Source organism: Falco biarmicus, chromosome 5 (genome assembly GCF_023638135.1).
Source record: "Falco biarmicus isolate bFalBia1 chromosome 5, bFalBia1.pri, whole genome shotgun sequence".
Lineage (NCBI taxonomy): Eukaryota > Metazoa > Chordata > Aves > Falconiformes > Falconidae > Falco > Falco biarmicus.
In genome coordinates, this window is record NC_079292.1 from 92,734,430 (window position 1) to 92,749,648 (window position 15,219).

General features: G+C 42.2%; 1 gene segment (V, D, J or C); it reads right to left on the reverse strand.

The window, feature by feature from the left end:
* Positions 1–785: 785 nt before the first annotated feature.
* Positions 786–14,512, reverse strand: LOC130149558 (T cell receptor beta constant 2-like). The segment is given in 5 exon segments: positions 786–1,109; positions 3,343–3,449; positions 4,537–4,554; positions 4,943–5,278; positions 14,392–14,512. Coding segments are annotated over 5 exon segments (492 nt in total).
* Between the last annotated feature and the right edge of the window lie 707 nt (positions 14,513–15,219).

The window sequence follows — 15,219 nt, forward strand, 5'->3', positions numbered from 1 at the left end:
GGCACAGACACACACACACACACACGCACACGCGTGCGCACACACACACACCCCCACACCCCAGCAGCCAGCCACACAAATCAGTACAGACAGAAACATTCATGCAAACACAGATGGCACTAACAGACCGTCATCCTGTGCCCCCACTGGCTGATCAGGATGAAGGTCTGTTAGTGGGACATATACACACAACCACAGCGTGGACTCCCCCGGTAGCTGGCCTTGGATGCTCAGTCTCTCCAGCAGCTGGTCCTTGATCCTTGGTACCCTCACACACTGGCATGCAGACACGTGAGCCTCTGAGACCTGCAGCCCCACTCCTCGTCCCAGCACAGAGCCCCTCACTCACAGATACTCACAGCACATGCACACTCAGGGTCCCAGCATGACATCTCAGACGCTTGGTGTGCCCAGCCACCGGCATGGAACTCCCCGGTCCTGGCAGCCTGCATGGACTGGGACCCTCTTGGACCCTGAGGGTGACCCAGAAACCAAACCTGGGCATGCAGTCTGCTCGCTTGCTGGCCCCAGTGCTCGCCCTCACAGCTGCTGGCACTGGAGCGTGCTCTGAAGCCTGCAACCCCCCTCCTGCTGCAGGCACACAGAACAAGCACTGTGTCAGCCTTCTACTGTTCTCATAACAGAGGAGCTATTCCTACAGTGATTGTCAGTGAATGTTCTTTACTGTGAGTTCCATATGATACTATACATCGCTGGAAGTTCTGTTGTAGGATATTGTTGCTACAAAAGAGCAAATTAAAAAGCAACAGTTCGTACTTCTTGAATGTAAAAGAAGCTAAAACTTTATTCCCAATTCAAGGAGCTGGGTTCTCAGCCTCCGAGCATTAAGAAGGTGTTAGTTTTAAAAATATGATTCTATGTGATATGATACAATATGATCTGGAAATACAGGGAAAACCCAGCAGTGGTTACAATAAAGTGGAAAGAGCAGGATGGGGACAGAGAATCACTAAGAAATAATATTCAGAAGTTCTTAGACAGAAGCATAGATCCTTTGCTATGGAAAGGTCGGCAGAGTAACTTGCTGTGTTCCTGCTGATGTGATGAAGAGGACTCTTCATTTATTCCCTACACAGCTTGCCACCAGCCTAAGAGGAAACAAAACAGAACAAACCGGTATAATTTTTTATTATTATTATTATTATTATTATTATTATTATTATTATTATTATTATTATTATTATTATTATTATTATTATTATTAATAATAATAATAATAATAATAGTAATAGTAATAACAAACAAACAAAACAAACAAAAAAACAAAACAAAATTAACAAATAATCTAGGAAATAATAGACCATATTTATCGGTTTACCAGCTCTTGTGTCTCCTGAGAACATTAACAGAAATGACCATGTTGTATCTCCACACTTTCGCCCATTTCGGTACCAAGGAAGTATCTTAACCTGTACAAATTATTTACTTACATACTGAATTAATATCTTCACACATAACTTTGTGTGTTAGATGACTAATCAGGTGCACTTCTATAACAGAGTGACTGCATCTGTGGACAAGGGAAGAGCTATGGACATTATCTACCTGGACTCCTGTAAGGCCTTTGATAGGGTCCTCCACAACATTCTTGCTGCTAAACTGGACAGATATGGGTTTGGTGGATGGTTATATGGGTAAGGAATTGGCACATGACTGTGCCTAAAGAGTTACAGTCAATGGTTCAATGTCCAAGTGGAAACCAGCAATCAGTGGTTTCCCTCCAGGGTCAATATTGGGACCGATACCATTTAATCCCTTCAGCAATGTGTCATTGATAGTGGGAGTGAATGCAGCCTCATCACGTTTCTGGATGACGCCAAGCTGAGTGGTGCAGCCTGGACAGACTTGATGAGTGAGCCCATGTGAACATCCTGAAGTTCCACAAGGCTAAGTGCAAGGTCCCTCATTTGAATCAGGGTGGTTCCCAACATCAGTACAGAGTGGGTGACGCATTTATTGTGAGCAGCCCTACAGAAAAGGACTTAGGGATACTGGTGAATGAAAAATTGGGTATGAGCCAGCAATGTGTGCTTGCAGCCCAGCCAGCCAACCATATCCCAGGCTGCATCAAGAGAAGAGTGGCCAGCAGGTCAAGGGAGGTGATTTTGCCCCTCTGCCTTGCTCTCATGTGGCCCCACCTGGAGCACTGCATCCAGCTCTGGGATCCCCACTGCAGGAAAGACATGGACCTGTTACAGAGGGTCCAGAAGAGGGACACAAAAATGGCCAGAGGGCTGAAGCACCTCTCCTATGAAGAGAGGCTGAGGCCATTGGGGTTGTTCAGCTTGGAGAACAGAAGCCTCCAGGGAGACCTTCTTGCAGCCTTTCAATCTATAAAGGGGGCTTACAAGAAAGACAGAGAGCCACTTTTTACAAGGCCTATAGTGACAGGATTAGGGGAATGGTTTTAAACTGAAAGAGGGTAGCTTTAGATTGGCTATAAGGAAGAAATTTGTTATGATGAGGGTGGGGAGACACTGGAACAGGTTGCCCAGTGAAGTTGTGGATGCCCCATCCATGGAAGTGTCCAAAGTTAGGTAGGATGGGGCTTTGAGCAACACAGTCTACTGAAAGATGTCCCTGCTTACGGCAGGGGTGTTGGACCAGATAATCTTTAAAGGTCCCTTACATCCAAAACTATTCTGTGATTCTGATTGTGATCCAGTAAAATACAAACCTACTCCTTCCAGTATCCTTCAAAAACACAATACCATAATTGAGATTGTGTTCATACTCACCCTCATCTGCTCCAATCACTTTTTGAATACATCTCTGAGTCCTGCTTTTAAAGGAACAAGTGCTGAGGCTTCTACTACCCACACTGGAAATATCTTTTGGCTATATATAAGAAACTGACTGATAAAAGTCATTTCCTGGTAGTTATTTAAACTTCTCCCATTTGTTCATATTTATCCCATTGTTCTTTGTAAATCTTTGTTCAGATTTATCGCACGTATCTCCTCAAAAACTCTGCTTATTACTTTCACTGCAGGCATGAGTCCTTTTTCAATGCTTATGGAAAAATATATCTGATATTTCCCTTCTTTACTTTCTAGAGACGTTGTCCTTAATTCTGGTCTTTATCCATGTGTTTAAAGAGTATTCTGAGAAGGAGTTTCTTTGCTAGATAGCATCGTTTTTATGGGAGTTCTGGAGAAACAATAATGGAAAACTCATCACTTGTGGGTTTTCGAACTAACCCCCACACAGCCCAGCACAGCACACAGAGAACAACCCCACAGTGGTGAACAAATTCAATCTGTACCCACTGACCCCCACACTAGTGAGGAAGCTCAGCCCTCAAGCACCACACTAGCCTACCTGGGCTGCCCACACCAGGCTGCTCACCAAAACCGCATAGAGCAAGGCTTTGCCACAAAGAATGAGGTAGGTGAGCTTCAGGGAATTTCCATACCGCAAGTAGGACTCTGCAAATGCAACACATTTGTGTATTGAGTTATCATCATCATGAGAGACTAAACCTAATGTAGTTTTAATCAAATAAAAACCCTTGAAACCTTCAGCTGAATGACACAAACAAACTGAAGTCAAATTAATGGCTCTGCTGCCATGAGATAGCAGGGGAGGAGGAAAGACACTGTGATTCAAAGAACCAAGAGAGAAAGCAAGAATAGGAAAGACAGAGGTTGGCTTTATGCTAAGACAGTATGTCCTGAGTGAGAACGTTCAACCGTCATGTTGCCACACCTACTGAAAAACAAGGCTGCTCACGAGAATCGCTTCTCACGAACCTGAATTAAGCTGAATCAGAAGGCAGGAATTTTTTTCACTTGTTATTGTCCTTGTGAGTGTTGCTGATATATCAGGGGAGTTTTACACAGCCCAGAATAGCATGGTATCTAGAAATTTTGTTCTTGTTGATTTTTTGCTCTTAAGGAATGGCAGTAGCATTGAAACACCAGTCTGATCTTGCTTCAGCCTTAAGATTCCTGAAGCATTAAAGAAGCTGGTCAAAAAAAGAGTGTGTACATATGTATATATAAAGAGACATGATTTTTAATATGAATATCCTTGCCATTTGGGGGGGAATGTGGCTTGTAACCAGAAGTATTGATAGATTGACTGAATCTGATTAGTTAGAAATCTTCAGAATTCCGTGTGCTGAATCTGGATGTCATAATCCCTTGGCTAAGTATGATTTTTTTCTTTCATGGGTAAGCAAGCAGCTTCCCAGCAGAAGGAATTCTTAAGGACTGGAGAAGACGATGAAAAGAGCAAATTATACTCTATAGAAAGGTTCCACAATTTCTTCTGTTATTTCTAGAGGGAATCATAACAAAAAGCTAAAAGACCCAAAGCATAGCTACATACAGTGTACAAATACAACCCTCCCAAAGTCTTTTTATTCTTTTTTTTTTTATCTAACATACAAATAACTTATATGAGGAAGTACAATTATTCTTGTAGCAGAATTCTCACGCACCTTGTACTTAGCATCAGTAAAACTGGAATTAAAACACATACAGGTATTTTCCTGTGAGAACCCACACATACCTTCTGTGAGCGCACAACCTGAAAGACAAAAGTGATCTGAAAGTCACATTTCTCTTCAATGCAAAGAGAACACAAATTTTAGAATTTACAATTTACAATATACTGCCTGATTCATTTTACTATACTATATATTTTACTATGTTATAATTTTACTATACTACAGAGATTTCTCAGCGATGAATCTGAAGAAAACTTGGAAAATTTATAGATGTACCATGATAATGTAGATATGGAGGCCCAGGAATACGAAGAGACATATGAAAATACCTACATATTTACATATGTTTGTGCTATAACACCGTCATGTATGGAAGATGTGTATAGATGTGCTTTACATCCTAACCCACACCCTCTTGTTCTGTGGTTTCTAGTTTGTACAGCATGGCGATACACAGTTTTTACTCACCAGCATCACCATAGATAAATTTGTGTATTGATTCCTGTGTTCCGTTGTTAAAAAAATTGGCCACACACTCAAACCGATTCAAAGGGTTGAACCATTCCTGGGCCGAGATCCTCAGCCGGCTGGTCAGTGAGTAGGTACTCTCATTCCGTGTGGAAAACTCATCTGTCCCCACCCCTTCTGTCCTCTCAGCACCATTCATCTTCCAGACCAGGCTCAGGTGGTCAGGGTAGAATCCAGAGGCCAGGCACACCAGCGTGGCCTTGTTCTTCTGTTGGATCTCTTGCTTTGATGGGGAAAAGATGGCCACAGCTGGAGGCAGGATTTCTTTGTCCTTCCCTGAAACAGAAAGCAAGACGGCCCAGAGCCCTCATTACTGTCTTCAATCAGAACCTCCTTAAAATTGTGCTGTGTTTGTGCTGTGTGACTGCCAATACAACTGGCCTTTTAAAAACTACGTATCAGAGAATTCATTTCTATTAGATAGGTAGACACCAGGACACTCGGGGTCCCAGAGACTGGTCTCAGAGGCTTGGTCTGCCCAGCCACTGGCATGGAACTCCCCAGCCCTGGCAGCCCGCATGCGCTGGGACCTACGCTGCTGAGTTCAGTAGCTTGGAGCACTGGGCAGTCACCAGTGGCTGAAATCCAACTGGAACAAATGCAGGATTCTGCGCCCGGGAGAGAGGAACACCAGGCACAAGCACCAGCTGGGAGCAGAGTGGCCGGCCATGGCCCCGCAGGGAGCGCCCTGGGGTGCTGGCGGGCAGCGGGCCCTGCAGGAGCCAGCAGTGAGCCCTGGCAGCCGAGGGCAGCCGCACCCCAGGGTGCAGCACCCGCAGCGTCACCGGCCAGACCGGGGGGGTATCCCACTACACTCAGTGCTGGGGTGGCCTCACCTCCCACCCTGGGGGCAGCTCTGGGCCCCACACTGTGAGGAGGCTGCAAAGACCCTCGAACGCGTCCCGAGGAGGGCAACAGAGCTGCTGGAGGGGCTGGAAGGCACGTTCCATGGGGAGCAGCCAAGGGCACTGGGTCTTCCTGGCTTGGGCAGAGGGGGCTGAGGGGTGGCCCTGCGCTCTGTGACTTCCAAAGAGGGCAAGGGGAGAGGGAGCACTGAGCTCTCCTCCCTGGTATCCAGTGATAGCACACGTGGGAATGGTTCAAAACTGCACCAGGGGAGGCTCAGAATTGATATTCGAAAACACTTCTACACCAGGAGGGTGCTCCAACATGGGAACACGCTTCCTAGAGAGGTGGTGGATGCCCCAGCCTGTCAGTGTTGAAGGGGCATTTGGACAACGCCCATAATAACACGCTTTAACCTTTTCAGCCCTGAAGTGATCAGGCAGTTGGACTAGGTGGTCGTTGTAGGTCCCTTCCAACTAGAAATATACTTCAGCCTCATACTTAATGATTAGGCGACCACTGGGTGCACAGATCTTCTTACTCCTTAGTTATTCATGTCACAGTACTGAGGAGCTGTGAACATGTTGCCCTGCAGGACCGCTGATTCCTTGAGCAGCTGATCCCAACTCTTGTTACAGTCTGCCTCCTCTTTTAACTACCAGCATCAATCATGTTGCAGGCCTACTGCTCCTTTGGTTCTGCCTAATAGACTGGTTTGTGTATGCTTTAAGGAGAGCCAGTGGGAGAATGGACAGCATTATCAGTGGAATAGCAGAAGAGGAAGGTTTGCATAAAGCTAAGATGTCTTGTCTATCAACAGGGCAACTACTTTTGTGAGGGAGAAGACAAAACTGCAAAGACCACAGGCAGGAGGCAGATGTGTTGTCTCAATCAGAAGAGCACTAGATGGAGGCTTAAATAAAGAGATACCCAAACATAAACTCAAGGAAAGGGTAAGGTTAGTTGACTTGCCACACTACAGACTGAGATCCAGCAAGTGTATCTGCATGTCCTTCGCTTGAGCAATACCTAACATTTAAAATACTGGTTCGAGTACATTTGCTGTCACTGAAGTTAATAAAGACTTTGCAGTGGAAGCAAAAGCTACACATCTCTAAACTGCCATATAAGTGAAGAAGCACGCATAACAGCACAGCTGCAAGTAAAACCTGAGGGATGCTGGCTGCCACACATTGCTGAGAAGAAGATACTGCTCGTTAACCATTCAACACTTTACTGCAAAACTAAGGAAAGAAGGCAAGCCAGCAAAACCTTAAAACCAGCCTGAAACTGTCATTTTATCACACAGTGATAGATGTATTTAACAGCAGAATTTGCTTTCTGACATCTCTGTCCAAAACCTCACATATGACCACCAAACAAAATTAATTTCTTTGCTAGCAATCTTAGCCATGGATTAAAAAAAAAAAAAAAAAGCCCAAAGCATTTGACTCTACAAAGAGTTAGACTTAGCAATTTTGCTTCCTTCTAATACACAAATAAGATGTAGCCAGGCAGTGAATAAAGTGAGGGCCACAACTTGCAGAAACATTGCTTGGATTTAATGAGGTCAGCAGGACTATATGGGCAGAGGGGGACATCTTTCTGGCTGATGATGCCAAAAGATAGAGGCATAAACTGACAATATTTAAGGTAATTCTAATTGACAGATATAGCTATATATTGGATATGTGCACTCAAAATGTGCTTGTTCCTGAAAGAAAGAAAGAATGTGGCTATTTCTATATTGTCACAACTATCCATTTTTACACTGTTCAGCTTATTCCAAAAGTTTTATTGCATACTGGCTAAAATGAACTAGAAGCTGGTTCTGCAAACAGACACGGATGGAAAGGTGGGCGGAATCTGAGTGATATTACTTATATATGTATAAGTACTTTTTCCTACTTTGATGAGCATAATCTGTTCCTGAGGTCACCTTTCACTGTGCAACAGTCCTGATCATATTTCCTTACTCTTATCGCCCCTGAGAGCAGAACTCATGCAGTTAGTTACACTCACTGTAAGACACTTCTCTGGCAAAGAAGAAGGGAGCCATAAATAAGAATTAAGTCCACAAACACCCATATTTATGGTCGTGTTCTGTTGGTAATCGGTGTACTTCTTACAAGAGAACAGTATCTCATAAGCTAAAGCACATGTAGAACTTTACTGCTCCATTTTTAAACTTGAGTGTCTTGACTTTTTCATAGAGACAGACACAGAAATTTAAACAACCAGTAATAAACATCCACAACTAAGATACACATGGGCTTCTCCATAGCCTTAACACTATTAACTTTTACAGATATACTTGAAACCACCGAACAATCTTTATTATCTTCACTTCACAAGCTTTTGAAGCTGTTTATTTGAAGCTCAAAAAAATTGGGGAACAGTGTGATTATAGGAATGTATTTATAATGATGTACATGTGATATGAACACAATCATTTTTCTTTTAATCAAACTCCAAACTTTTCTACACTTTTAACCTAGAACAATAATGAAGCTGGAAGTAAATATAATGAAATAAATTCGGATATGTAAACAAGTGCAAGTATAAGAGACTCGAAATAAATGAATTTTTTTCTGCAGTTATATAAGATGATTTACGAACAGCTAGGCTGAATTTCTACCGTTAGTAGGGCTAAAGGATGTTTTTTTATTCAACTTCTAGGTAAACTTGCATTCAGATACTCTAAAAGAAAGGAGAAAACAAAGTTACTTTATATTAAACAACCGTTACAGTGCAGAGTAGTGAAAATGTTCTTTACAGCCTTGGTTTTAAAATCTTCAATATCTAAAACAACCTCTCATGTACCATTTACCCTTTTTTTTGCTTTGACTTGAGGGAAGATATCAAACATGTCTAGAAAAGAATGCATATAGAGCAGCATTAGGACATACTCCATATTTTGAAGAGGTATCAAATCAAATGTCATCTGTTTGGAGCTCTCAACTTTCCAGGACAACGTACTCTGTGATTTAAATTTTTTTTCATAAGCTCATTAAGAAATGCAACAAACATGACAAACAGGAGCTCAATCCCCTTTTCCCTAGACTAGTCTGTCTCATGAGTTCACTTATTCACCATTCAAGGTATAAGGTTTCATAACCTATAACACATAATTCTTTAATTTATGCACTTAGGAGGAAAAAAAATCAGAAAAAGAATTTAGTGACTTAGCCGATGGGGAGGGTGCTCACCCCTCATCCTTCCTCCTCCATCACGGTGCAGGCATCCCCTGTACCACACCAGGAAGCATCCAGCTGCTGTTGGATGTGCTTCAAAGGCTTTTTTGCGTAAGCTGATGTTTTCATACTTTCCACCTTGGAGGTTTGATCTATACCATTTCCGTAAGTTAGCAGGTTCTGAAGAAAAGGCCAGACAGAAGACAGGGGCGGCAGGAGCCAGCACTCTGCCGGTGACAGCGGCCATATGATGGCCCTTTGGCTCTTTCTGGGCACCGGTCCTGCCTACCTGGTGCTTCCCTTTGGCCCGAGGCGCTGCTCAGGCGTGCAGCAACCCTCAGCATGCGCTGTTAGCCAAACCCAACACGAGCTGAGCGAGCGGTCACAGTGTCTAAATGAGAATGTAAGAACAACTTGTTCCCTTTCATTAATAAAATCTCAGTGCATAAATATAAGCAGGATGATGCAAAAGAAGTTACCCTTCCCATACACAACTAAACTGATCGTGAACTGATCCTATCTCCCCTAGGGCTAGGACACACTTGGGAGCTCAGCTTCCTGTGGGTTTCTCACTGACCAGCATTCCTTAGACTGAGGTGGATGAACCATGTTCCATACACCCCTGAAAATGTAGATCTTAAGGAACTCTCTCCAGGCAGGGAAGACAGTTTTATATTTTCCAGTGAATCCCATTTTTTAATGTAAAATGATGAAAAAAAGAACAAAAGCTGACAGAGGTATTGGGAAAATCTATAAAAAGCCTTTCAATTAACTGAGAATTTATCACATGGTGATAAATGTATTTATCACTCAGACTCCTGACATAGCTGGTATACAAAATAATAATATATATATGATATAGCTGGACTTTTAACACCTGTCTATTAGGCAATTAATATCTATTAGGTACATAGACACAAGGAAGCTGAAAGCATGTGTCCTCAGTCATTACACAAAAACATAAAACATTTGACTAGAGAAATACATGAGTGTTTGTATTTCTAGTATTATCTCTGTGAGAACAATAGGAAAGCTGGCAAGAAGCTGAGCAAATAGGTCAGCAGAAAAGTACCCCGTAGTGTTATAAGCCCTGTGTTTGTAATATGGTACTAATAGATAAGTGTCTGTGTTACAAGGCACAAGCATCTTCCACTGCCTGCATTACATTCCTGGAGGCTAGTAAGACATGATGGTTATTGCAATGTTCTGCAGCATCTGTAGTGTCACACTGCCATGTGATACCCCACCCAGACCCCTGCCCCCTCTACAGGGTGACTTGAAATGAAGGAGCTAATCTTACTCACTGTATGAAGTGAAGAACACTTTAGATAGGTAACCTGAATTTGCCTGGGACAAGTTTTGTTTTAGGTCTTAACTCTCCATCTTCTTTTAAGACTATGAAATGTCTCTTATGTTAGTTATAATTTAGGTTATCCTAGGTATCAGAAGCCCTCATTCTAGACTATACATCTTACCAAAACGATGCAAGATTCTATACACTCACAAATCAAAAGTTGTCTCCAGTCCAAAAGTGTTTAATACCTACATATAAGACTAAAAACCACAGACTTCTACAGTCAAAAGGATGTACAAGGCCACAATGAGATGTTACTCGGAAGCTAGGCAGTGACCCTAAAACCCACCATATTTTTTTTTCAATATACTTTGTTAGAGCACCTTTTTTACTCATCTAGACTGATATATCCACCAGGTCTGTAGATGAACATGGAAATAGAAATGCAGAGAGAACTCTGGAGCCAAAAAGAAAACTTTTACTGGTTTTTGGTGCGATAGCACTATAAATTGTACATGCTCTTCCTGATCACGCCCTCCTTCCAAGGGCAGAGAGAATTAGCAGTTAGAAGAAAATTTATCTTGCATAGATCTTGACTCCTAAGCCCTAGTGTTGACTCTCAGCTTTTAATCATGACTGTCAGTGCTTCCTCTACAAAGATCCCCAGGGTCCTTCTGTGAAAACACATGAGCATGCAGAGACTTCAGAAGAGGTGATGAAGATAACTCCCTAGAAGGGCTGGCATTGCTCTGCTTTTGTTCCAGTGGATATAAGGAGAGGCTGATCATCTCTACTGCTGCCTTCTAGTAGCTGGCTTTATGAATTTTTTTCCTACTCTAAAAGTATCTTTGACGTAAGTTCATTGGCTCATAGCCTAGGTGGCTAATGAGTGAAGACATGGAAACAGGGAGGACACGAAAGAAAAATGAGAGAGATTTAACAAACTAAACCAAAACAATTCAAAGAGGAAGGCAAGTGGAAAAGGCAGACAGAAAGAATGATAAAACTACTGGAGAGACAAAGAAAGCCAGAGAGTAAGCATTCTTGAAACTGGTACAAGCAAGAGCAGAGACAATCAGAAGAGAGTGTTATCAACTGTCAGCTCTGTTCTGCTTTTCCAGTGTCCACGGCAGACACAGGCACAACGTTTCATCACCTCAATGGGTAAACTCACGCACTTTCTGTCACATATTCTTCACCCACCTAAGAGAAAAGTACCACAGTTCTATTCCCATCACGGCAAGGTTAGTTTCATGATTTCTTGTTATCTTTCACTTCTACTGTCATTTTAAAAATCATCTGTGTATATGCTACGTATCACTATCACAAGGGAAATTTCCAAGTGTCCTCTGCATTGAACAGTCTGGTTAATCACAGTTACTTACCTGTAACTCCGAGCACAGTGTCAGCTCCAAAGGTTAAGTGTCCTTACAACAGTCAGTAGCGCAGTTAAAAAGCACAGCTGTGCACAGCCAGCCTACAGCCCACACTGCCATTGCACCCTGCTTGCCAGCCACTCCATCCCTTGAAAGGGCACTGGTTAACAGAGCATGCACCAGCCTGTGTTGCTACAGTTTGCTCTCAGATGTGGCAGTAGTAGATGGAAAAGCTTACTTTGCTCCATGATTACAAAATGCCCCAATATAGGTGATGTTAAACCCTTTACTGGGAGGGAAGCAGGCAGAGAAAGCAAACGGGGAAAAAGACAAGGAGTACAGGAAAAAAGAGCACAGAGAGAAAAAGAATGCAGTCCTTTCTGAGAATTAGAAATCATGAAAAGGGCTGTTAGAGGAAGCCAGTGTTCCAAAGCAACTTTAGGTAGCCTGCCTTCCATCCCTGGAGAGGGGAGCAAAGCACCAGCAAGGCTACACTTTCCCTGCCTGATCCAGCAGACACAAGAATCTGGGCTCTGTCTCTGAAATGTTGCTTTTGATTGTTGTAGAGATGAGCTGCAAAAGCTTACAGACCAAAGACAGATCTTTCACTTCCAGCCTCTCTAACGTTTTCTTGGTGAATGGGAGAAAACAGAATTATTTCTTACTTTCTCCCCTCATGAAGTTCTCAACAGGGAAAGACAAAGGCAACAGACACAGGGATCTCAAAATACATGCCTGAAGGTTCTACACTTCGATGGTAGCACATCTAATTTTAATATGCAACCAGTGAAGTATTAATCCTGTCCTCATGGCTGTATGAAAAATGATCATTATTCTGCTGTTAATTAAGAATGCTCTTGTCCCCTAAACCAGTATCACATATATCACAGAGATCTGACTACTGTCTTACCTATGACTGTGAGTTTTGTCCCACTGCCAAAGTGCTGTCTGTCATATTCACACTGTTTTGCAGCTGCAGGAAAACCTCTCCTCTACTCTCAGTCCTCTGAGCCAAGCCTGTGGGCTAACCTCATGCACTATCGGCAAAAGAAGAAACACAAAGAACATTAATTTATGGTCCCCTAAAAAAAATAGAAAGGTCTCTAAGGGAACACCACTCCATCTGTGCATCTAACCAGATGAGATACATCTCAGTAATACCTCTTCCAGAGCCCTTTTGCCTCAGGCTTGGGCGAATTGGTTGTTGTAACTTTCACCATCTCTTTAGAGAACACTTATCTATTTATCTAGGTGTACTATTAGAAAATATTTCCCATATGCAGACAGAGTAATTATCTTTGCTTATTTTCAGCTAAAATCCTTATTTCCTTAATATCCTCATTTGCTTTCCAGTCTTCTCTTGTCAAATAAATCTTTTTTCACTTACAAAACAATTTGTGATATATAATACAGGACCCTGGCCCACTCTCTCCATTGCAGCAGTTCCTAAACATCTCTTCCTTTCTCCTTCCCTGGAAGGAAGTCTCTTCTTTATTCTCCCCCTTCTCTTATTATGGATATTAAAGTTAGCTGCATAATTGACTATGGTCAGTGAGGGATCAGTTTATCGATTTTCATCAACTCAGGCACCTCAGATTCACACTGGATTTCAAAAAACATGCTGACCACCCAATTCTTCCTATGGAGATTAGATTTTATCCCTTATAATCATTTTATTCTGCAGTGGAACGGTGTGGTACAAGTGGTACAAAAGCCTGAGGCATCAATTCTTCTGACTCAAGGATGATCACAAGAAGAGGTCACCATCATTTATCAGAGCATTAGAAGCAGCATTGTTTTCCCCTGGATTTGGAAAGAGTCCACATCCAGAAGCACGGCAGAGAGAGAAACATACCCTGACAGCTACTTTTATTTGAAATGAACCACTTATCCTGTTTCCATGGTTTTCAGTAGCCTTTTAGCATCTATTCTGAGATAGTAAGGCCATTGTCCTAAATGATCTATTTATTACCATCCTGACCAGCCTGTTTTGTGGAAAAAACTTGCTGTGCTGTGGGAAGTTGTTTTGTCTAACAACAAGGAATTAAACAGCTAAAGAGTGCTGTTAGTTATGGCTTATGGTAAGGTTGAGTATTTATTTGAGGGCTCTGTTTTTTTTCAAAATGCTAGTACACTTATTTGCCTTTCCCAGTTATCTGAGATGATAACGCATGCTTTACCACACTACCCAGAAAAGATCCAAAGTAATTCACATTTGTAGAGTCTTGATTTTGTTTTCTAGACCTGTCCGAAGTGTAACTGAAAATCAGTTCTTTCCAGACAGATAGCCTTTCATTGACTTGTCCTTAATCACCTGTAGCCCCAGGAAAAATAACATTATGGAGAATAGCTATACTTTGGGGGAACAGTGATTTTTGCTATGTCCATTCCTTAAGACAATATACTTATGCGTATATTTTAAAGCCATTCCTCATCCTAATTCCTTCTAAGGGCAACTTTTTATTCACTGAAAATGTATTCATTCAGTTCTCCAAAGTAAAATGTGCGTCCTCACCTCAACTACTAAGCTACTAAAAGTCTATTCTCCGAAGTAGGCTGGGTTACTAGCTCATCAGGAGAACACCAGTTTAACAATGAAAGGGAGAATAAAGTTGAAGTTCTCTAAAGAGAAGACCTGGGATTTGAAGTGACTTAAAGGAGAAAACAAAGATTTCTTACCCATTACCGTAAGTTTTGTGCCATCACCAAAAATCTGCTGATCACAGTGACGAAGTGTCGTACCATAAGCTAAGAAAAGGGATGCACTGCAGTTGACTTTAGTAAGGAGAAGCTTAAGCAATGTTTACTGTATCTGTAATCCCAAAGAACTTTCAGTCTCTGTCTGAAGGGCTTTGGTAGAAAACCAGCATGAAATCCCACTGTATAATCTGCAGCATTTATAAAAGCATTTCCCAGAGTTTTTTGATACTTATTTTTATTGTCTACATTTCACCTCAGATTGTTTTACAGCCTGTCTCTAATCTTCATATTATCTCATTGGTATTAGCTGCTCTGGTCATTTTGCAGCTGTAGAAACCATGTAAAAGTACTCAAAGCAGTAGAGGCTGTCATCGTCTAGAAATAGAATTCCTCTGCAACTAGAGCTGCCTTACTCTTAGAGTAAGAGCCTTAGAGCTCTTGTACTCTAAGCATTGTGAAGCCTCCATTTCTGTAACTCGTGGAGTTAATAATCAAATAATACCCTTTGTGGTTGCCACAGTCGCATGCCTTTTCATAGAGGGTTTTTGCTTTCTGTGGCACTGAGCTAAACCAAATCCATTTGTTCTCCCTTCAGTGGCAGGCCAGCCACCTTGTATCCCGTTCAATGTTCTGGGAGGTTAAAACTAACCCACACAAGGGCAGCCCAGAAGAATCAGTTGGCTGGTCTCAGGCAAACACCTGATATCCATTAGGGAGAACCACAGTGACAGTGTGGAGCAGAATTAGAGAAAGCCACAGGTACAAGTCAGTCCACGGGCACCAGAGGCTTATTTAAGAGAGAAAACC